Genomic DNA, 23,909 nt, shown 5'->3' with positions numbered 1-23,909 from the left:
TTTCGTCGCGGTTAGGAGCCTTCTGAACCTTGTATGTACGCAGGCCCTCCCGCTGCTCGGTCCGCTGGACGAATGAACTTGACAAATTCAGCTTATTGGCGACATCCCGGACCGATCTTCTCGGATCACGTCTAAACTGCTTAACTACGCGCTTGTGATCTTTTTCACTGACGGAGCATCCATTTTTGCCGTTCTTCATCTTCCGGTCGATGGTTAGGTTCTCGAAGTATCGTTTTAGTACTCTGCTGACCGTGGATTGGACGATTCCCAGCATCTTACCGATGTCCCGATGTGACAACTCCGGATTCTTGAAATGAGTGCACAGGATTAATTCACGACGCTCTTTTTCGTTCGACGACATTTTTCCAAATTTACGAAAAATTGACAGTGAAGCATGGCCAACGTGATCTATACACTCTTATTTGATTATAAGCGAAAGCTGAAGATATAATTTCTAAAAATTAAATTTCTACAGCGTTTTTTCCGTGATGCAATTTGATGTGACACACCCTTTAGATAGTAGTGAAACGTTGTGGGTGTAAAGACATTAAGGAACTTTGCATACTTGAAATCTTCGAAAACAAATAAGATTTTATTTTTGAAAAGGGCCAATTTTTTTTCTTTATTTTTTACAAAAAATTATAACTCGAAAGATATAATATCTGCAGAATTCTGGTCAAAGGATCAAATGTAGGAAATTGTTTTAATTTTCATTAAAAAAGCATTTTTCCAAAGGGAAATTACACTAAAAAATATTATTTTCAAAATTTTGAATTTTTTTTTCTCATTTCTTAAAAATTATGTGAATAGCTCTTACAATTTCCAACAAGTCACACATACATCGGAAGATGGGCACTTCTATAGGGCAAAACTTTTTCATGTTATCTTTGAAAAAAATACAACTAATCCTAATTTTTGTTTTGAAGTCATGATAGTGATATAGCGTATTCGACAAAAGTTTAGTGTCTTTTATAGTCTTTGAATAAAAGAGCGTTTTTGTATGGAGACTCCTTAAAAAAAAATGTTATAATCATAACATTTTGTGTGTAAATTCTCGCGTTTGACATGTTTCTAAACAGAAACAATTTTGCAGATCATGTAAATCGCGATAACTTATACTAAAAAATATTACGAGTTAAACATTAATAGTAATTTTTCAAAGAAAACATGAAATGTTGGAAAAACTCTTTCCCTGTAAAAGTGTCCTCTTCCGATGTATGGGCGACTTGTTAGAAATTGTAAGGGCTATCAATGTATGTTTTTCAGAATTTGAAAAATTGAGAAAAACGCATTTTAATTTCCAAAATATTTTAAAAATATGTTTGATATCATTAAATGGAAGCATAAATAATTTCCTACATTTCATTCTCTAACCAACATTTTGTAGATTTTATTGTATTAAGTTAAGATTTCTCGAAAAAAAGTTGGAAAAAAATCAAAATTTAAAAAAAAAATCCACTCAGAAATTATTAGATTCACAAAATGTTAATTAGAGAATAAAATGTAGGAAATGTTTCAGGTCTTCATTAAAACAATATCAAACTAATTTTAAAAAAAATAATTGAAAAAAAATATTTTGAAAATTGAAATTAATTTTTCTCAAAAATGTGTTTTTTTATTAAATTCTGAACAAAGAGATATGAATAGTCCTTACAATTTCCAACAAGTCACCCATAGATCGTAAAATGGGAATTTTCGCAGGAAAAGATTTTTCCCAACAACAATTTTTCATGTTTTTGTTGAAAAAATACTAGTAATGTTAAACTCGTAACATTTTTATGCATCTTCTTCTTCTTGAATGGCGTTAACGTTCTCTGTGGAACTTTTGCCGTCTCAACGAATGCATTAACTAGCGTCATTTATTAATACTTAGTTGAGATTTCTTAAGCCAAATAACACGCCTTCAGTGTATTCCGAGGGGCAAGCTCTAGAATACGCGTGACCACAGTGCAAGTCGAAGTAAACTTCTCTGACGAAAAATCCTCCGGCCAGAACGGGAATCTAACCCGAACACCCGGCATGAGATAATGTGAGACGCTAACCACTCGACCACGGGTGCACTAATGCATGTTACGTAAATCTAATAATTAATTTAAAAAGTATAAATTAATTATTACATTTACATGTGCAAACTTTTTTCTATTTAGAAACATGTCAAGAACATGTCAAACGCGAGAGTTCACACACAAAAATGTTATGAGTAAAACATTTTTTTTCAGGAGTCTCTATACAAAAATGTCATGTATTCAAGAAACTATGAAAGTTAGAAAGTTGATGTCTTCGAAACAAATAAAGAGGACGTATTTTTGAGAAAGAAATGTCAATAACTTTGAGTATGATTGAGGCATTGACAAATTCTGGATCGAAAACTGTTTGTCTTGATGAGCTCTAAAAGCCTTCCTAAAACAGTTTGCATTTAGAAATTTAAATATAAAAGTTAGACAAAAAAAACGTTATTTCAACGGTTGATGAACTGAAAACTGCCAAGCCCGAAAATTCTACATCTTCAATAAATCTTCATTGGTCATTGAATGGTCTTATCGTAATGAAAAGCACTGTACTGATGAGAAATAATTTGAAAAAAAAAACAAATTGATCAGCCCACGAATTCGTCCCTACGGGTGACTACCTTTAGACCAAAAACCTCAGGGGAGTCAGGTCAGTTTGAAAGAGAAAGGGTAGAAAGGGGAGTAATTTTAGCGTCAAATTAGTCAACGAACCAATGCTGCTTACCTTTCAGCGACGGCAACTGCTGCAATTCCACATCCTGCGAACTCCTGTACCGCGATGAGCCCTGAGATTTTTTACCCTTCTTTTTGAGCGAACGTTTGGCGAACGGATCGATTCGATCGACGAATGTTCCGGACGACATTGTTACACTTTTCAGCTGCTGCTGCTACTACTTTTACAAACGTGTACAAAATGGGTGAGTATGTGCCGGGTGGAGAGATGCGGGATAAGTATAGTTACTCTATATTGTTGCTATTTTTGTTTTTTTGTTGTTGTTTTTTTTCAAATGGATAAATATACAATTGGTTCTCTTGTTCTCCTCCTTTGTTGACGTGGTGCCACACTTTGGGGCGCTGACTATGATTGTTTCCGTTTTGGGCCACTCACACACATTCACGCACGCACACGCGGACACAAAACCACACACACGCACACGCACACACAGCGAACGCGTGTGGTTTTCCTACACTGCTGCTGTGCTGTTGTTGGCGGCTGCTTTTCTGTTTGAAACAAAGATGTGACGAGCGGCGCTTCACTCGACTCGTCGTTTATCTTCTTTGTGATGCTTTTTATATTTTGTCGATGCTTGTTATTTCTTCAATTATCACTTAGCGTGGAATCTCCAACTTTGCACTGCTTCTTTTTTTTTTGTTGACACTCACACTATTCCCTCTCTTCTTTCTTCTATGATTCTGGGTTTTACACTTATTTACTACTTTTTTGCGTAACTATAACTTATCACCTACACTCCGCGTTTCACGTGCTGGAAAAAGAATAAATAAACAGATTGGGGTGAACTCTTCACGACCCTTGAGGGGATCACACCAGTTTCGAATTCCGTCGAACGATAGGAGGTTGCCTTCTCTTCTTCACTTCTCACACAGCATCATTCACTCAAACTAAGCGGCGATAGTAAAAATATTATGGTGAATATAATTCGCACAAAACCAATGTTTCTGGTGCGGAAATACGATTTTTACCGTCAACTTGCTGCGTCCAATCGCATAACCTGGTCGCAACAGTACAACAAACGCCCAACTAACACTCGCCACTGTCAGTATATCATCCCAAGCGAATTGATTTTCGACGATTCATTTCGCCCTGGCTTCCAACAGCATCCAGCAGCGATGCAGTTTGATGGGGCACTGCTCTCTATCAGCGCGCCGCCACACGTACGAACAGACGTAATCAACGTGGTTTGTTTTGTCGTGCTTTTTTCCTCTGATTGACTTTATTTTGACTGACGCTCCGAGATTTGATGACGCGACGACGACTACGCGAGTGGTGCCGCCACTTGCGTATTATTTATTCGGTTTGGTAGTGGTGGTGGTTTTTTGGCAATTTGTTGCGCCACTGTTGTTCCTGGACTCACCAAAAGATCTAGATCATCGCTCGATCAGTTCCGAATGACAGACAGAGCAGCATCTGTGAGGAAAGAGGCGGAGAAAGGAAGAGAAAATGAAAACGATCGTAAATTACATTGTGTTTTGATAAATTGGTGGCGAGTAATGGGGGTTATATGGAAAGTTTATCTCGCAGCTGGCGTTTTGGTTCGGTTGGTACACACTTGAGACTGATGGTCAGACCTAATGGCGAGAGATGGTGTATCGTATTCGATAGCCATCTACAATTGGGGGGAAAATTACAGATATACGAGTTTATTTTGTACAGACGGCGTGTGTTAAGTGGACCCAAGATTCCAGCGATAGATGCACACTCGATGTTTATCTTGACCTGTTCGAGCGATTGTTTATTTTTGCGGAGGATAAGCTAGGAAAAGAGTTCCAGTTAGCTGGACTGAGATAAATTTTCCGTTTTAACGCTGTCAAATAATGTGTATGCAGTATATTATAATTAAGGGAAAGGATGGCTACACGGGCTACAATCTTAACGATTAAGACCATCTACAAATTTAGCAACCTAAGTTGCGTTGCAACTCAACGAATATCGCAAATCAGTTGAGAGCATGTGTAATCAAGTAGGAGCATACAACATTAGGCAACTGGCAACTTCGGTTGAACCAACTTTTTCGATTCAACTCATCATGTCGAGTCGCGTTTTCCAATGAATGTAGGATTGAGAATGTCTTGAAGGATATCGTCCAAATCATCAATCAACTCGCACGCATCGGATCATCGTGAGTTCCAAGCTTCATTTGTTCTGTTTTCTTTTTCTTTCACTCGAAAACAAACTCAAGTTCAAACAACAAATGAGAAATTTTCATTTTAACCCATTTTCATATTTTTGTTCTTCAAAGCATATTAAAGAATTCTCCAATTTTCTCTACCCCATTCAGTATCTTTGAAACGCAGTGTGATTCAGAGCTGCGTGGCAAATTTGAAAACAATAATGTCTTAGATTTCTACCCCAATTTTTTTCCAGAAGTGCGATTTCCAGAACCAATAAAACATGCTCATTTTATTACTTCTTTGTTTGAATCCAAAATCTACATGTTCCAGTTATGAAAGAAGTGAAATCGAAGTCAAGGAACAAAATCACTGACAGTCATTAGGAAAACACGCGTCGCATCGCTATCTCTCGCACTCATGCTGATTTAGATAAAATGACTCAAGAAAAGAAGTTCGAGTGAAATCGAAACAGTGTTGGAATATGTTTGTATTGAGGGATTTTCTATATTGTGACAAACAAAAATATTGTAGAAACTTTTAGATGATTGAAAGAACGTCCGATTTAATCTTGATACCTGTAGAGACGAATGAACTCTCAGAGTTTAAAGTCTCTCTAATTCAATACCTTCCTTCCTTCCTTCTTGATACCGTATTCACATTATCAAGTACAGGTCGGACTCGATTATATACAGACTCGATTATATGTGATTCGATTATATAACAATTTTAGACTAGATTGTATAACAATTTTGAACTCGATCATATACAGTTTGAAAACATTTTTTTTATACTTTAAATATGACTTATTTCACGAAAAAATATTACCTTTCAATGTTAAGGTGAAGTTTAAGTGGCTTTTATATGTATAGTGAGGTCAAAATCGTGATTTTTGAAGATATTGCTTTAATTTTCACCAGGAATTGTTTACATCGATATTGCAGCGAAATTAAGATAGATAGAAGTTAGGTGTCAAAGAACAAATTGTAGAGCGATTAGAAAGCTTTAATTTAATCGATAGAAACAATCAAGTTCAATATGAATTTTTAGGATAAAATTAATGATTACACATTAAAAATTACTAACTTTGAAGTTTTTCACTTCCAAAATGTTATTGAAATCCACTAATTTAGATGTTTCACAACTATATCCTGTACTGAAATTTCTCATCTTTCTAATGGAAGCAACAGAATTGTCTTCTGTAGCGCATCTTTTAATGTAGCGCCAGTTTGAGGCAACAAAGTCCGAAACAAACAAAATGATTCACGTAGAATTTAAAGAAATGGCGAAAGGTATTCTATTGCCGGAAGAGGGGCGGAAAATAATAAAGATATTCAGTGAACAAAAGTTTTCTAATTGCTCGATCGTAACAAAAATTGGTCGATCTGAGAAAGTGGTACAGAACTTCTTTAAACAGTGCCAGAAATATGGGATATAACGACCAACAAATGGGAACACCAAAGTTACTTTGCGTCTTAAAGGTCGAATAAGACACGAAGCAACCAGGAAACGATGTCCTGCTCATACATTAAGGCGTGAGATCGAAGCGAAACTTTGAGGGCGGAAGTTTGTGTGGGGAGCCGTTTCCTATCACAGAAAGCTTCCCATTTGTTTCATTTTCATATAGATTGACATTTTCATATAGATTGAAATTCGAACATATGCGTAAAAGGGTTTTTTTCATCAAAAATGATCCTTTATCACCTCCCGAATACATTCTGATTTTTTATACGAGAAAGGTATTTTTTTAGTTCAGTTCAGTTCATATTTTTGCGGGGCCACCCTCTGGACTATCGAATGAGTCAATTTACGGATTTCTGAACAACAACACAATTCGAAAGCAGTTATCCCCAATAACCAAAGACCTGAGTCAAGCTTCAGTCCGTTCCTCTAGTCACAGACCATTCTACTTTTTTAGAATGATTTTGTTTATATTCTGAAATAATTCTTTAATAGAAAGTTTTAGTTATGTGGAGTGAGTCGTGTTTTAGTAGAATCATCTGAAGATATTTGAAACATAGCTTCATTTGCACCATGACACACTAGCGAGTCTCCAAGGAGATGTCGACCGCTCGCTGGCAGGAGTAGGACTGGCTGATAGAAATTGGAAAGTTGCCATCGGGCGGAGCAGAAAAATCGCGATATTTCCTCTCTCTTCCGAGCATACGATTGACATCAATGGACTCCTAGTAGTATATTTCGATTGTGCGAACCAGTCTTCCATGTTTCACAAAAAACACTGCGTCCGGAATAAACATGTCCACGCTGCTGTTCACAGTTTTTTGTTTGAGTACAAACATGATTTTTTCATACCTATGTTAGAAAATATGACATGTTTGTATTCGTGGTATGTTTGGACATACGATGTTTAATCCCAATGTTTCACATGATGTTCGAACATGGTGTACAGTTTCTCTTGCATCTTCACCCCAAGCACCGGCAGTGCGTAGAGTAGAAGAAGCGAATCGGACACCACACCACCACCACTCAACGCGTGGTGTGTTGGTATGTTGACATGGAAAAAATGCTTTCCTTTCATGACAATGGGTGCTTCATCAAAAATATTGGGCAAATAAAATAAACCTCTTTTTCTGTTCTGAACAAAATAAACATCGATTGATATGAGAGGTTTTCACATTTGATATCATTATTTAGTGCACGCATCAATTTATATATTGAATTCATGTAACATTCGCTATTATTAGCTATTTGAACAAGTACTAAAATTGAATTATTCAGCAGTGACATGTTAGGCGTGACGCTAACCACTCGACCACGGGAGCAACAATTTTGGCTGGATCTTTGAATACAAAATGGCCAATACTGCTTGTTCGCGACGATCGCGACCCGAGCTATAAACCGAGCGGAGAAGAGGAGAAGAAAGGATGATGCAATCGCATGCACACATAGCATATGTAGTGCAGTGTAAGTGTAGCTTTTAGTTTTTTCCTTCATACAGTTTGTGATAACATCGAGAGATTAATGGTGTGTTTTAGCCGCTGAAATTTCTCTGCTTGTTCTGCTGTGTGCCGCTGAAGGTTGCATCTAAAACTAATTTTTGGGTATTTATTTTTTTGGTCAGCATTTATACGACGTCGCCCGCTACATATTACTAACATAGTTGTAAGCAAACATTGTCAAAATATTGAACTCCCGGCCCCGTTAGGCTGACGCCATATGAGCCTTAATAAAAATATATATTTTGGTGCATGAACTTATAGCCTCTTAGTTCGTGCAATTTTTGAAATGCGAACTAAATTTCAAGTTCGTTTCTGTGAAAAAGTATTCTACGAAGAAATGTTTTGGGATGAATAATTTCTTTCCGTGTATGAAAAGAAACGAAACGAAAGCAATGAATACTGCGACATCGGGTGATATGTTTGTACATGATGTTCTTGAATTATAAACATCGTGTTTGTTTTCACATGTCTATGTTTGTGTATCATTGTTCGTGTTGGGGATAGACACTCAACACTAGCGAGAATCATGTTTGAATTCAAACAAAAAGTAAGTGTTTTTCGGAAGACTGGTGCGAACCATCAAAATAGTCTCGGCGTAATTTATAAACAAAACAGGTGTCAGAAGAAGTAGTAGTAAAATAATAATGATGGTTGCTTTGATGTAAAATCCTTCGAGGAGGCCATCACCCTAGGAACATCCTCAGCCATTTTTGTGATTATTATAGATGTGAAAATTATGAATGTCATTCACCTTTATCCATAAAAAAAAGCCATTTAGAACATTGTCATTGGAGGATTCTGGGAGTGAACGCACTATCAATTGCCTAGCGCACGCGCATCCATTTACTCACCCTTGAAAAAGATGCAAACGCAAAGAGCTTGGGCAGCAATATTTGCTTTCTCCTCAGTATTCGTAGAGAAATTATTGCATGTATAGCGAGCGGTTTACACGTTACTGATCTGCAGTGACATAAAGTTGAAATGCCCAGAATAAATGCATAAGTGCTAGAAATCGCGAACCCTTCCTTTATACCAAATAAGTTATCAAGGGGAGGAGCTTAAGTTGCAATAGTTCCTCTCTCCACTGTGGCCATAGAACTAACGCTGCATTTGATTCGCAGTGGCTTAAATAGAACCTTATTGACAGCACGGATAGGAAAGCACACAGTTGTACCGGAAAAACGCATGGTATAACGGGATTGTCTGCAAGTTTCTTTAATTTAAACCATTTACGGATTAGGGAATCGTAATGTATGGCATATTTAACAAACATTAGGGAATTTTCGAACCTATTGGCATGTAAAACATCAAAATCCGTTCTATGCAGAAATAGTTGTTAACGTTATCCTTATTCCATAGAAGATATTCATTAGGGCTAGAAATTCAAGATAGATGACCATGATTCGCTTCCGATACAAAACTTTTGCTCAAATCAAGAAGGTAATTTATCAGACTCATTTGGAAGCGTTTCCGTTACAATAGTAAAAATTTTGTCATGATCCGTGCTGTTATCCAGAAGTTGTGCGGCTCGAGGCAATATCTGAAGCAAATTGAAGTTCGTATCCTCTGACAAATTTTCTATGATATTTCTTACCTGGCAAGAATGGTGCAGATGTGGACGAAAATCGAGGTTTCCATTACAAAAAGGGAACTATTTCTAATACGAGATCCCCTTGAAAGTGGATGAGTTATCAACTGGAAGAAATGCCAGCGATGACAAAAATGAAACGCGAGAAACTTTGATAGAAAAGCTGTCACTATAATTAGGAGGTTGTTTAATGTCAACATAAATCGAGAGTTGATTGAATAAAATGGCAACTCGAGTGTAACAATGAAGTATCCGAAATATGATGCAAAGTATTTGAGGAAAAGTTCACAATTTGCTAAACATTCCGGAACATTTTTTTTTTATATTTGTTCTCGAAATTGCAATGGAAAAGCAACTCTTGCCGGAGTAGAGCAGGTTTTATAATTACGAATTTCAACTGTTCCAGTGCTCTATAACCAAAAAATACATTATTAACACCTCACTCAGTTTATGAATATTTACCGACTTCAATCTGCACCTAGAATTCAGAGACCGAAACTAAAAATTCGCTCGACCGTGAAACGATCGCTTCATAGTATTGCTTCCTCCACCATACGATAATGGGTGCGGAGTAGAAAACCTTGAGGAACAACGACTACGGAGCACTACTACCCGTGTGTTTATTGTTGGCGAATATGTCGGTACAAATTGCATTTCTTCCTAGGCTCTCAGTTTGCCCAGCTAAACTCTGTGTTGCAATTTCAACCAAACATATACTTATTTTCCCCAAGAACAATCGGACGCTTCCTCTTTTTGCCTCGGAGAACCGTGAACTGTAGTTACAGCCTGGCGTTGCCATTTTTCTTCTGCTGCAGCTCTGCAGATAATTGAGCAGCAATTCGCGAGGGCAGGAATTTTACAACATCCCCTCCTGTCATGCTAAGAGAGAGAGAGCTGGGGGCGCGCGGAAAACACGCCAGGGATCGAGATGGGGAAGTCAGTTTGAGAAAATTCTTTCACTTCTTTTCTATCGCTATATTCAAACTTCCGGCGGTGAGCGCTGTTGTGTTCCGTTGGCGTGGGTATTGTACAACAGAGAAAAAAGGCAAGATCTCGTCTTGTGTGAATGGTGGAGACCTACATATGAATATGCTCTAAATGCAAGTGAAAGAACGACATACAAAAGCAGCCCGAACACATGTGGGAGTTAAATGGAAGGTAACGAGAGAGGGCTGTTGATACGCCTCCTCGGCGTTCGTTAGGGCGCTGTTTTCTTGGCCTGAGCTAAGAATACTATAGAATTCAAAGCTGCTGAAATTTGTGCAACACGTACAGCCACTGGTCGCGCAGACGAGGCTGATGGCTACCACTACTATTACTACTCGTCGTTTTACGCTCAGATCCATCCAGCAGCTTGCGGGCTCCCATGCTCGGAATTGAGATAATTTGAATTTCAAATGCATTGTGTCGACATTTCACTTTGATTAAATTATAATACGCAGGAACGCCGCAGCCGAAAGTGGGTCCCGACAGGGGTCTTGTGGGAACTTGTAGCTCATGAATTGTTTCTGGAATTCTTTGGAAAATAGGTTAAGGCAACAGCAAATAGAATTCTTTCATTTGGTATAGGTGTTTATCCCACCTCCAATTTTATTGTTATTAATCAACATTTTCTTATACTTAGTCCGTGAGTAGGATTTACAATTAGGTGTCTGGAATCGGGAACATTACCTATAGTCATAAGTTCTGGTACACGGAATATTGGCCACAAAATCAACTCAAATCATCTTTTTATAAAATTTCTTTCAAAGTTTTATTCAGTTACTCTACAGCTACAAATTACACCAAATGTTATTCGAAATGACGATCTGCCCATTCATCGATTGCAGCACACACTACTTCTATAGAAAAGTTGTCCACAGCACGGGTTCGGGCGTGCTTGAGCGACTCAATATCCGGGAGACGAGTAGAAAAAACCATAGCCTCTAATACGGCCCATAACTTGTAATCGATTGGGTTCAGGTCTGGGCAACTAGCTGGCCAATCTTCTGTTGATATGAAGTCCGGAACATTGTTTTTGAGCCACATTTGGGTCGTTTTAGCCTTGTGTACTAGTGCAGAGTCGCGGACGGCCGGATCGTTGACGATCTTGAACTCCTCTTGTTTCCTCAAACAACTTAACAGCACGATACGCGAAATTACGCGGTGATTCCAAGTGGTTTCAAAGTGCGATAGATAGTGGTGATATCCATGCCACATTTTTTGAACCTCCCGACTCCATGATTGTAAACAACTGATACTACAAATTTATTGCGCTGTGATGAACTAAACATAACAACTGTCAAATCCCTGAAGAGAATGATTAGATACGTCTATTACCGCTTGCGTGTGGAGTACGTTTACTTATGTAACCGGTATTTATGGCTATACTAAGTATATTCATCTATAACATTATGGAATCGATCGCCAGGGGTGCTGGTTATAAACAGCAAGCATGACATCGTATGACATAGCATATTCTAAATCGTAAATAAACTGTAAGGTGGCAATGGATACATAGAAAAAAAATGAATGGGTTACATCTATGATATAACCGCAAGGTAGCCGTGCGACTACCGTTGTCTTAGCAGGCGTTTATATTGTATTGAATAAATTATCGATTGAATGAAACAATTTTCGAATTCAATTGAATTCAACAACTTTGCTTTGTAAGTAAAAAGTTTGAACAGTTGCCATGTAAGATCAATTCATTCACTGTAATAGATTATGTTCTTCATTACAAGTAAATTTGATAACCGTCCTTTTACGTTTGCTATGATGCCAAGGACTACCAAAATATGTGAACGGAAGAATTGTCAAACGATCATTGTATTTTACACTTCCCTCTGAAATTATCGCATCTCTCATGTTTACATAGTTCTCGAACCGCTAAAGTTCATTAACTTCTAGTATCTGAAATGACAATTTTCTCAGTTTAGAAGTACGTTTTGGGGAAACATATTCCAGTCTGCACAAAGACAAGCGAGTACAAAAGTACTCGCAGCATGCATATAGGGACGTCGGTTAATCGTTCGATTAATACAAATAATTTTGTATCGAATAATTTAAAATCAAAATATGAATACATCGAATAATTGTAACTGTAATCGCGATTATTGAAAGAGGGCATTTTTCTCAAGGTTAATGCATTTTTGGATTAAGAATTAGGCTGTATAATTTTTCTTATTAAACATTTTTTTATCCAATAATGGAACATCGACAACCTGATAGACCACGCGACCAGAATGATAACATGATACGTGATTATTACAAGAAAAAAATATTCGCTGGATTAATCGAAAATTGAAAGACAATTATTCGAATGAATCTAATAATGAAAAATGCCCCAACGATTAATCGATAATCGAATAAATGAAAAATTTAGACATCACTACATGCATATATATGCAAAGCGGATTACCCAGGCTAATGGATTTAGAAGTCCGTGTTAGGGAAATACAGCTTGGTGGGAACAAAAATACCCCTTGCATACTTGCATGTATATTTGCAAAACGGATTCCCACAGGTACATCGATTTTGAAGTCTGTGTTGGAGAAACCGTAAATCGGGCCAATGAAAACGGGGCAGCTAGGACGTATAGATAACGCTTGAAATTTTACAGTTATTCAATTGTTTATCTTATAGAACATAACATTTTATTAATTGTGATAGACGCGTAGAAATATTACCTATCAATTGATGCAAACATATTTCCGATCTATTAAGAAATGTTAATGAGGATTGACATTATCCTGGTGGAACAGGACGTCAATTGGGTCAATTTTGAACGTTCATCGCTGATTCTTTCAGTTGCTAACTGTACTAGAAATTTATCGACTGGTAGTTTGGTTAGCAAAGACACATTTCGCTTCCCCATAGATTTTTCTTTTCGCTCAACATTTTCGAATTACTTTTTTATCGCTAGCCATTTTTTTTGCTTTTGCTACAAAACTGCTAATTTTCATTGCGTTCATAAAGCTACTTGTTGATTGAGATGCGATCCATTAAATGTTTTGGGCTCATGAATTGTAGAACCCATACATTGTAGCGTTTTACGTAACCAAGTTTCACCAGGTGCCCATGAACGTAGATAGTCGTAATGAATCTGCTAATTGATGTGGCGTGACTGAGAATTATTTTTCATCAGCGTCTCAATTTGACAATCATCAGTGGCGGTTTTTCATGGTGACCCTAACACAACTCAGAAAAAAGGAGCTATATCGATTATTTCAAGTTATTTCTACTGCGGGTTACAACATTGTCGAACCATGTTTACCTCTATCTATAAAGATATGAAAGTTATATTTTTTATTTCATCGACAATTTTGGTCACCCTATTTTTCTAACAGAACATTTTTTTGACGTAGAACTACGCCTTTCATTAAGGATGTCAAATCGGGAAACAGGTCACGTTTTTATGAAATAAAGTTAACGTTAATAACTATTTTTGCCGCGAACGGGATTTGGCGATTTCCATACCAAACGAATCGGAAATTCCCTAAGATTTGTTTGATATGCTATACATTAGAATCCCATTGTCTATATATGGTTTAAATTGATGAAAATTGGAAGCATTCCCATTTCCTCATATATTTGTTCTGTCCATTTGTGTGCTGCCAATAACGAGCAACTTATCGACGAGCAACGAAGGGAAAATCGTAAGATGTAAAGTCTCCGTGAACAAAGGAAAAGAAGAAGAACGAAGGGGAATATTTGCCTAGAATATAAACAGTGGATCTCGCTGAGGCAAACTTTCATTCTTCGTGAGGAAATCCGCTGAACAACATCGTAGCTGGGCGAGCTGGACGGCGAGGGATCGAATGCCTTTCTCAAGACAATGGGGCTGGAGGAGTAATATGGTGGACAAAGTTTCCCAAGGGCCTTTTTGAAGGTTACAGACGAATGAACTGAAGAAGTTTAAAGTCTCAAGCAAGAAAGGAAGGCAAACTTTCAGTGTCGTTCTGTATTCAAAGCAATGAATATCGCTTGTTCTTCCTTGTTTTACATCATAACATGTATTCGGTTCGGATTGAGCTGTGGACGCGACCAAATTACTCACTCGTTGATGTCTCTGGCATTGCAATCATTGCATCAAACTGACGCCATTGCATTAAGGCCATTGCCATTGCATTAAGGTTCTGAGCTACACAATTGTCTGGGGAATCATCAAGCTAGGCTATCGTCGGCTCACCAAGAAAATAAATGTTCTGAAATTTTGTCAGTGATTTGGTTTCGCATGACGGTAGAAAAATTCTCTCCACAAAGAATGACAACTAAGCTAATCTAGACTGGCACTATTAACAGAAAGGGCTTCTGTTGAGAAGAGCGCAAAACGGAGATGAGCCATTGGCCCTGTAACGATGCAACAATCGCCTAATTTTTTATGCTATGATTGACGACACAAAACGTGTTGCAAATTATGCAGTCGTAATTATGAATATAAACAAGGAGGGGAGATCCTCATATCAACAGTCCCGCTGTGAACAGCCCAACTGTGAACATTCGAGCAATAGCAATATTCTTACGCAGAAAAAAGGCGACATGTGTTGTGCATCGATAGAATAGGAATTCTCTTGCTACTGTGTTATAGATAAAACAAATGTTTGTAGATAGATAGCGACACTCTTACGCCTCAAAATGGTAACAGTGTAATATACAACAAAAGTTATCTTACGATAAAAAATGTACACGAATGAATTCGGCTCTGTTACAGTTGAATTGCTAAATGAGCCTAATAACTGTTGGGATAAAAAAAAGGAGGGGAGATAGCGGGAGGGAACTATTTACGCTAGGGTATTAGTAATGAATCTCTGCTGAGGCAAATATTCAGCCTTCTTCCAAGCAGTTAACATTGTTTGTTTTCTCTCATCAATGCATTGAACTGACGCTATGGTGAAGCAGGTGTTAAGGTTGTGCACCAAAAAATTATTTGGGGAATACCAAGTTATTCATTAAGTTATATCAAGTTATTAATTTATTTGGGCTCACGTGCCAGTCGCAAAACTGCTTTCAACTAGGATTGCATTTGCGCTAATCTTGATCATAATGAAGCAGTGCTACTTTTTTTCTAGGTTGTTGAGTTTAACAGATAATGTTTATTTCGTTTATTTAGTCACCAAGAAAGTAAATGTCGTTCTGGAATTATGTATGTGACTTGGTTTCGCTTGCCAGTAGCAAAACATTCTCCACTAAGGATGACAGCTGCGCTTATCTCGAGCATGTATTGTTCTGCGAGCACAAGAACGAATCATCAAACAATCATCGTCAAATGATTCTGCAAAAAAAAAACATTTCAGGGCGACCAAACCGGTAGGATGGTTATTTCAAAATTTTCGTAGCATTATAAAATAATATCCGCAGTTATAAACAAACGACTTGAATTAAGCCACAGCGTTGTTCTACGTCAACAATGCGGTCGTGTCTTGAACACAACCTCCTATATTTTTAAATTGTTTTAAATTTTTTTTACATTTTTAACATAAAAATGAGCGCTCTATCCTATGTAACAACTTTGTCGAATACCGTTTCTGTCGAGGTCTAAATGCTTTTTTTTCCGAATTGGTGGCGGAATTCCCTGATATTCCCTGATTTTCCCTGACATTGTTTAACCCTTTGAATACGGGGGAGCGCGAAAGCGCTCCTCTTGTTATATCCCAAAAGTGCGGGAAGTGCGATAGCGCTCTTCTTGCTTGATGTTAATATTTTTGGCTTGGCACTTCTTAACGTAGAATTTTGTCTTGCGGGGACATTTGTGAAAGAGGACTTCACGCGCATTATGCAGCGAACGATAATTGCGAATGAAATTGTGTAAATGTAATATTCTTATTATTTAAAAAACTAATATATAGGAAATTATTGTGAGTACAATTTATAAAACCCACTTTTAATGTATGTTTTTTCATTAATACAACTTTTGTGACCTAAACAGTTATCTGCGTTCTTTAGCATTTTTTCAAATACAGGTCGGACTCGATTATATACAGACTCGATTATGTGTGATTCGATTATATACAATTTTGGACTAGATTATATACAGTTGGAAATTTTTTTTTTATGTTTCAAATATGGCTTATTTCAAGTAGAAATGTAACCTTTCAACGTTAAGGTGTAATTTAAGTGACTAATTCATGTACAGTGGGGTAAAAATCGTGATTTTTGAAGATTTTGCTTGAATTTTCACCAGGAATTAATTATATCGATATTGCAGCCAAATTAAGATAGATAGAAGTTGGGTGTCAAAGAACAAATTGTAGAGCGGTTAGAGAGCTTAAATTTGATTGATAGAAACAATCCAGCTTAATAAAAAAAAAATCAGGATGACATTAATAATAACACATTGAAAATTACTAACTTTTAAGTTTTTCACTTCCAAAATGTTATTAAAATCCATTAATTTAGATGTTCCACTACTATATCCTCTATCAAATTTTCTCATCTTTCAAATGAAAGCAACAGAAGCGTCTTCCGTAGCGTACTTTGTAATGTAGAGACAGTTCGAGGCAACAGAGTCCGATACAAAAAAAAGTTCTATAACTCTGTCATTGTTGAAATTCGAACATATGCGTAGATGGATTTTTTCCATCAAATATGATCGTCTATCACCCTTTGAGAGAATCTGGATAATTTTTTTTTCATGTGCGAAGGGTATTTTCTGTCTTTAAGGGGTGAATCAAAAATCAAATTCCTCTTTTTTATTAAAAAAAAGAAAAATACATGCAAAAAAAAACGAACAAAAAAATTTATTTTGATTCGATTATATATAGTGAAAAGAAATCAGAAATTGTATATAATCGAGTCCGCGCTGTATACCCAAACTCATCCGCATTTTTGGCATATGTTCAGAAAATTTGCTCCGCACTCAAACGGTTAAATCCACTGATGTTCCCTGATATTCCCTGATTTTCAAGGATTTTCCGTGTGGTCATCCTAAGTTCAAGCTCTAACTAAACCATATTCTATCCGACACGGAATCACTCGTCAAAGAGAGTAAATCTCATACACTGTCGAAAAGAAGAGCTACCACCATCTGTGGGAACAACGGTTTACCCGTATAAAGGGCCTTGGAAGAGGGTAACTTCGGAAGCGACACAACATCAGATGTAAAACACCATCATTACGCAATTAACAAGCATCAGCATCACACCTACGCAACATAATCACCCCCAACATCGTCTTGCCATCATCGACGTTGTCCTTCCCGAGCGCCGTGGGACGCCCACTGAAACTCAAACTCGAACTACTTGTAATATGTTGACGAAATAATAACGAGAACGATTATGAAGGCGCGACGAAGCCTGAGGCGGACAGTGGTGCTGCTGCTTCGAAAGCATGAAAGAACGACGCAGGGGAAAGAGAATCTTCACATCTGCAGCAAAACTTTGTCGGTTGATAGAGAAACATAGTGACATCATTCAAGTGTGTATAAATCCCAATAGTATTGACGTCATGCAGTAATGCACATACACACGCACACAGTTCGAGAATGTTTTACAATTGCCCTGAAGTGAATTAGTTTCGTTTCGTATTTTCAAACTTGTTGGTTGGTATTTTTGTTCTCATTGAAAACTTTCCCGCACAAACATTGTTCATTATGTACTTCTTGCGTCATTGAAATGGTCGTTTTCACGCGAAGCAACCCTCCCTTTGGAGAAAATTGGAATTCCTTCCACTCTGGGTGGTGAGCGGAAGTTCACAAGTTCTCGCATGGGTCCAGTTTAAACTTTTATCAATATGTTTTCCCCCTGAATACTCTGTTGAATCGACTGAGAGTTATGGTAAGTGATGTCTTGGTCGTGACAAAACCGATTCGATAGAATTGAAAACATATTCACACCTTCGACTTCACGAGACACCTCGACGTTTATCGCCGATGGGTAGTCGTGAGAGTACTGATGATATAATGAATCAGTCGTGACGTGTTGTAGAAGTAATAACACGGCTTCACTCCCATTCCGGGATACTCACGCACGTTTCTGGTTGTGGTTTACGAGACGGGAAGCGACATGGCGACCGTAGAGAGAACAGAACAGAGAAATAACACAAATTGTTGCAAGCATGTCTCTGCTAAAAGTTTTCCCTGAAAGGCACGTGACTGTGTTCGGATTATACGACGACCAGAAGTGAAGCCGAATCGAAGCTGACGCTGTGACAGAACCACAATTTAATTGAATATTGTAAGCGATGCCATGTTCTACAACATTGGAAAACATTGAGCGAGCGAACACGCACACCAAGTATTCGCGTCCTCGCGATTCCACTCCTTCGTCAACGGAAACACTTGAAATGCCCCTTTTGCCATTGACAAGACGCAACTAGGAAAAAAAAAACTATCAGAAGAGGAATTAAATTATATCGCAGGTCAATGGAGCGGGCGGTTTAGTTGCACTTAGGAGTGGGAACAATCCCCAAATAAACAATACATAACATCGGTAAAGTAAATGTCAATCAGTGGCAGCAACACCCTCACCTCAATCGCTGCATTACGATCGCACCATTATTGCTTGCATTTGTTTTTATTATTTATCGCAATAACGCGCCCAAGCTCGTCTGGAGCAGCACCGATGTCCGTAGAGTAATCAATTAGATCATCAGATCGATAGCACGTAATTAACTGTAAGCATCCCGAGAATGCAGAGGGGTGATGAATGTCGGGGTGGAAATAATTAAGTTTTGACCGGGTAGCTCATTCCCTGACATTACAAACGTTTCTCTATTGACAACTTCCGCTCGGCAATTGCCGAAATATTCCCCACCAAGGTCTACAGGTGCTGTTTAATCGTGGTAACCTTATTGGATTTCATTAGATGGTACATGCAAATAATGTTAGTCTAGTGTCATAGAATCCCGAATCATTGTTTATTTTATTGCAGCTATTTTGCGCATCGGGTGAGTCGTTTCATTTTACCATCACGGAACCCTTTCACTCATTTCCGATAGTCTACTCGTTTCAAGTAAAGGGTTTACTACCTACACCCAAACTAGCGTTGGCAGAAAACATTTCATCTTTGGCAGAAATGATGCCATTTAGTGTGCTAGAGAGTCAAATAACGGGTGTTAAATAAAAAATGAGATTTTTTTAAATCACATATAAAAAAATAATTTTTTTTTCATCGATTTCAGTATTTTTTATTAATAACATAATGTATTTTCTTCAAAAAAATGTCAGTGAATGTTTGAGTAAGGGCCGTGGTCTGCTGTTCGACGCAACTTTGTCGCGATGCTCTCACAAGAACGTTGTACGGTTCTACGAAACGCATTTCCGGCAAGGAAAAAAGTTCACGGTGGCACATTTTAAGGAAGAAAATGTACCTGTCAGTACGGTATATCGTATCCTGAGTTCCCTGAACGTAGAGCGGAAGGTCGGAAGTGGTCGTCCGGTGACGATAATGACGAAGCAGAGATAGACATCGTTAAAGAAGCTGTTTGACAACAAGGACGCAACCAACCTGCGTGACGCCGGTCGGAAATATGGCTGCTCCCACGTATTGATCCATCGGACCCCCAAGATGGAAGGAATCGTCTGCAGGAAGAAGACGAGGTCGCCGGAGTACACGGAGGTGCAGATTGAGACGGTTAAATCACAGTGTTGGTGGATGACCAAAAAATACCGCGAGACGTCTTTCGTTCTGGACGACGAAAGCTATTTTCCGCTGTCCAAAACGCATATTCCAGGAAATGATAATTACTACTCCAGCGACAAGTCATCCACACCGCCTGAAGTGAAATACAAGTTCAAGCACAAGTTTGAAAAAAAAGGGTAAGTTGTACATAGCCATTTCCGACCGAGGCATTTCAAAGCCTTGGTTTAAGCCGAGCGGTCTGGCAATCAACCAACAAATCTATCGAGAAGAGTGCCTCGATAAAATCCTGCTGCCGTTCCTGAACGAGCACCACACAGATGGGAAGTACGTCTTCTGGCCGGACAAGCCGTCTTCCCATTACGCCAAGAAGACGCTGGCGTATCTTGAGGAGAAAAAGATACCGTTCGTGCCGAAAGATCGTAACCCAACAAACTTGCCCCAGTGCCGCCCAATAGAGAATTTCTTTGGCTCATTCAGTGCCCTAGTGTATAAAAACAATTGGAGGGCCAAGGACACGAAGCAATCGACTACAAGAATCCGGAATTGTATCCGGAAAATGGACGTAAGGGCCGTACAACGTTCTTGTGAGAGCATCGCGACAAAGTTGCGTCGAACAGCAGACCACGGCCCTTACTCAAACATTAACTGACATTTTTTTGAAGAAAATACATTATGTTATTAATAAAAAATACTGAAATCGATGAAAAAAAATTTTAAAAAAAATTTTATATGTGATTGAAAAAATTCTCATTTTTTATTTAACACCCGTTACGCAAATAATGATCTGTTTTAAAAGTTTAAAAAAGGTTAGTATGTATGCGTACAGACATCTCTTTCTGTTTTCTTTTCTCATTTCATTTGGGATTGTGCCAAAAAAAAAGTTCGTACGACGTCAATGGGGATCGAACCAAGGCCGGCTGGAATACAAAGGTATTTTACACGACCACGTTATCCACATGGCTAATGATGCTTCAGCAGAATAAAATAAATTAAAAAAGGCGAGAAAAGAAAAAATTAAAAAAGGCGAGAAAAAAAAAGGAAAGAGAATAGAACAAATAAAAAACTGGAACGAAAAAAAGGACCAAAAAAATTAAGTAGAAACCAAAAGAAAATAGAGGGAAAGAAATAATGGAAGTTGAAAAAGACAAAAAAACGAAAAACGGAAAGAAGAAAGTGCAAGAAGGAATAAAAACAATAAAAACGGAAAGAAAGTAAAGAAAAAATAATAAAAACCAAAAAAGGTGTAAAAACGAAGAAAAAATAAAAAGGAAGGAAGGAAAAGGGCGAGGAAAGGGAGAGAATGAAAGAAAAGATGGAAACGAAAAGAAGTACAAGAAAAAGGAACGAAACGAAAAGAAATACATAAAGAAAGGAAAAATGATAAAAAAAACTAAGTGTGACTTATATCTGTGATATCACCGCCAGGTAGACGTAGGACTATCGTTGGCTTAGTTATCATTTGGTTGAAGTTGCATCTGAATAAATTCTCAAGGAACGAATGAATGGGTATTTTGAAAAGATTGCAAAAGGTTCTTCTTGCAAGAGAGGGGGAACACAATATTTATAATGCTTTTGTTCCTAGCTAACAGCCGACATCGACATTTTCAAACAGATGCCCCCATATGTAGATTTTTGTGTTTACAATAGTTTGCTTTCAAAGCTGTCTATAAGTTTTTGGGCCAATAAATAACAAACACCATTCGTAGACCTTTTTTATTTTGGATTAAATGTTTGACATACCATTACGTTCAGCCAGCAGAAAGCTATTAACGCTCAAAACCTTGCATCTCAAAAGTAACGCTCTCGTTTACGAAATGTTGAACTTACACCACAATACAGGAATGAAAGTCATAGTCCTACGTCAGAACTGCTTTCTTCTTAGTAAATTGATCGCTCAATGGTAACAATCAATGAATACCTACACAAGTTTGATGAAATTGTTATACAACTCTATTTCGCTTCATTTCTATAAAACAAACAATATTGGAAAAAATTTAATAAAACAACATTGAATCTTTGATGATAACATGAAATTCCCTAAATTGTTGCCAAAATCGAACTAGTAGATTCCGAATTAAAAATCGATTGCCGTAGAAGAAACTGTAGAAAAAAGATGAATGAGAGTAACAAGAAAATACGAAAAAAGATGCAAAGATAGAGGTGACAAAAATGCAGCAGGAAAGAAGTAAAGAAACAGCGAAAAAGTGAAAGCAAAAATATGTAAACAAAAAAAAAAGTTAGAAGGAAAATAGTGAATGAAGAAAGAAGGAACAATGACGAAGAAAGAATGAAAAGCAAAATGAAGATCACGAATCGAAGCTTGACGTAGGTCTTTGATTATAGGGGACAATTGTGTTTGAATTGAGTTTTCGTAGTCATTCAGAAATTCATAAATTTAACTACTCTAATACCCTAAATGGTGACCCTGGAAATACCTTTTGTTATGTGAACTGAAATTAACTCCAAACAGGTTGCCTTCCAACAAGCATAGCAGAACGAAACAATGTTTTTTCCAATTCATTTATTTGTAAGGCTCAATCGCATAAGCTTTGCGGAGCCGTTAATTCAAGGTTTGTTTATACAAAGTTTTAACTAATTGCTATGTTTAGTACGATCCGACCGAATACTCGAGGTTTACTCGAGGTTAAAAGGGTAACAATTTTCGTGGGACGGGTCAGGTTAGGGATATGGATATGAGGTATCGTTGTCTCAACCAAGAGTTGCCGCACGCACTCTTCATGCTTTGAATGTACCGGATCAACGATTAGAATTTGGAATCTGGATCCTTCGGGTAATGAAAAATTATTCCATCTCTGAAATGTATTAATACACCGGAACGCCAGAACGCTAACTTTGAATTTGACATTTTAATCTATGATCTAAATTAGGATTTCAAAACCCAGAGTGACTATAGATCTGGTATCTAGTATCTAGAAAGTGAAATCTAATATCTTAAATCGGAAATCGGTATATGGAAAAATAATCTCGAATCTAAATTAAGAATCTTAAATCTAAGTGTGGGATGTGAATCTGAATCCTATTCATTTTCAATATATGGCGGTTCGGAAATACATCTGATATGAATCATGAATGCAGTGTTTTTGGTGAACAAAACTGAGGTCGACATTTTAAATTCGAAATTCATCGCATTCAACTATATGTTATTATATTTTGAGAATATCTGATGTATCAGTAAGTAGACACCCACTCTGGACCGACATATTTGTGTTCTTGACTTCATTTGTGCCAAAATAGAAAACTGGAGATGTAGGAGAAAAACAAAAAGAAAGAAAAAGCTTAAAAAACCAAAACAAAAAAAGAAAAAGGTAAAAAATGAAAAAAAGTAAAAAACAAAAAAATTAAAGTAAAAACGAAATAAAATGCAGAATAGTACAGGAGAATAACAAAAATAGAAACAAAAGAAAGAGTTGAAAAACGATAACAGAAACTAAAAAAAAAAGATGAAAGCGAAAAAAACCCTAATGTTCAATATGAAAAGAAACGAAAACGTAATGAAAAGGGCAGAAGCAAGACGGAAATGGGAATAGAAGAAGGAAACGAGAAAAAGGAATCGAAAAAAAAATAAAAAAAAATGCAAATGTAGAAGTATAAAATGAGGGAAAATGGAAAGAAGTATAAAATAGAGGAAAATAACAAAAAAGGAAATATAAGAGAGATCAAAAAGAAAAAGTAAAAAAATATATGAAACGAAAAGAAAGGGACGCAAAAGAGAAATTTTTTTTAAAAAAAGTGTATGTCAGAGTTGCAGAATCCTAGATGGCCACATACAGTAGAATGCGACGAATTTCGAATTAAAAATGTCGACCTCAGTTTTGTTCATCAAAAACACTGCATTCATGGTTCATACCAGATGTATTTCCGAACCGCCATATATTGAAAACAAATAGGATTGATCTCAACGGTCTTGAAACTACTATTAACCTTT

At 37.3% G+C, this 23,909-nt stretch overlaps 1 protein-coding gene across 8 annotated transcripts in view; it reads right to left on the bottom strand.

Moving 5' to 3' along the window:
• Positions 1-23,909, bottom strand: part of LOC129778964 (serine/threonine-protein phosphatase 2A 56 kDa regulatory subunit epsilon isoform) — a 96,884-nt gene that overhangs the window by 41,416 nt on the left and 31,559 nt on the right. For 6 of the 8 annotated variants that reach the window (XM_055786279.1, XM_055786351.1, XM_055786733.1 and 3 more), the window contains one exon: positions 2,734-3,493. In XM_055786279.1, the coding sequence (XP_055642254.1) occupies positions 2,734-2,872 (139 nt within the window). In that variant the 5' untranslated portion in view covers positions 2,873-3,493. The other 2 variants (XM_055786421.1, XM_055786576.1) reach the window with 2 other exon arrangements.

Source organism: Toxorhynchites rutilus, chromosome 1 (genome assembly GCF_029784135.1).
Source record: "Toxorhynchites rutilus septentrionalis strain SRP chromosome 1, ASM2978413v1, whole genome shotgun sequence".
Classification (NCBI taxonomy): Eukaryota; Metazoa; Arthropoda; class Insecta; order Diptera; family Culicidae; genus Toxorhynchites; species Toxorhynchites rutilus.
This window is presented reverse-complemented; position numbering and strand designations above follow the sequence as displayed.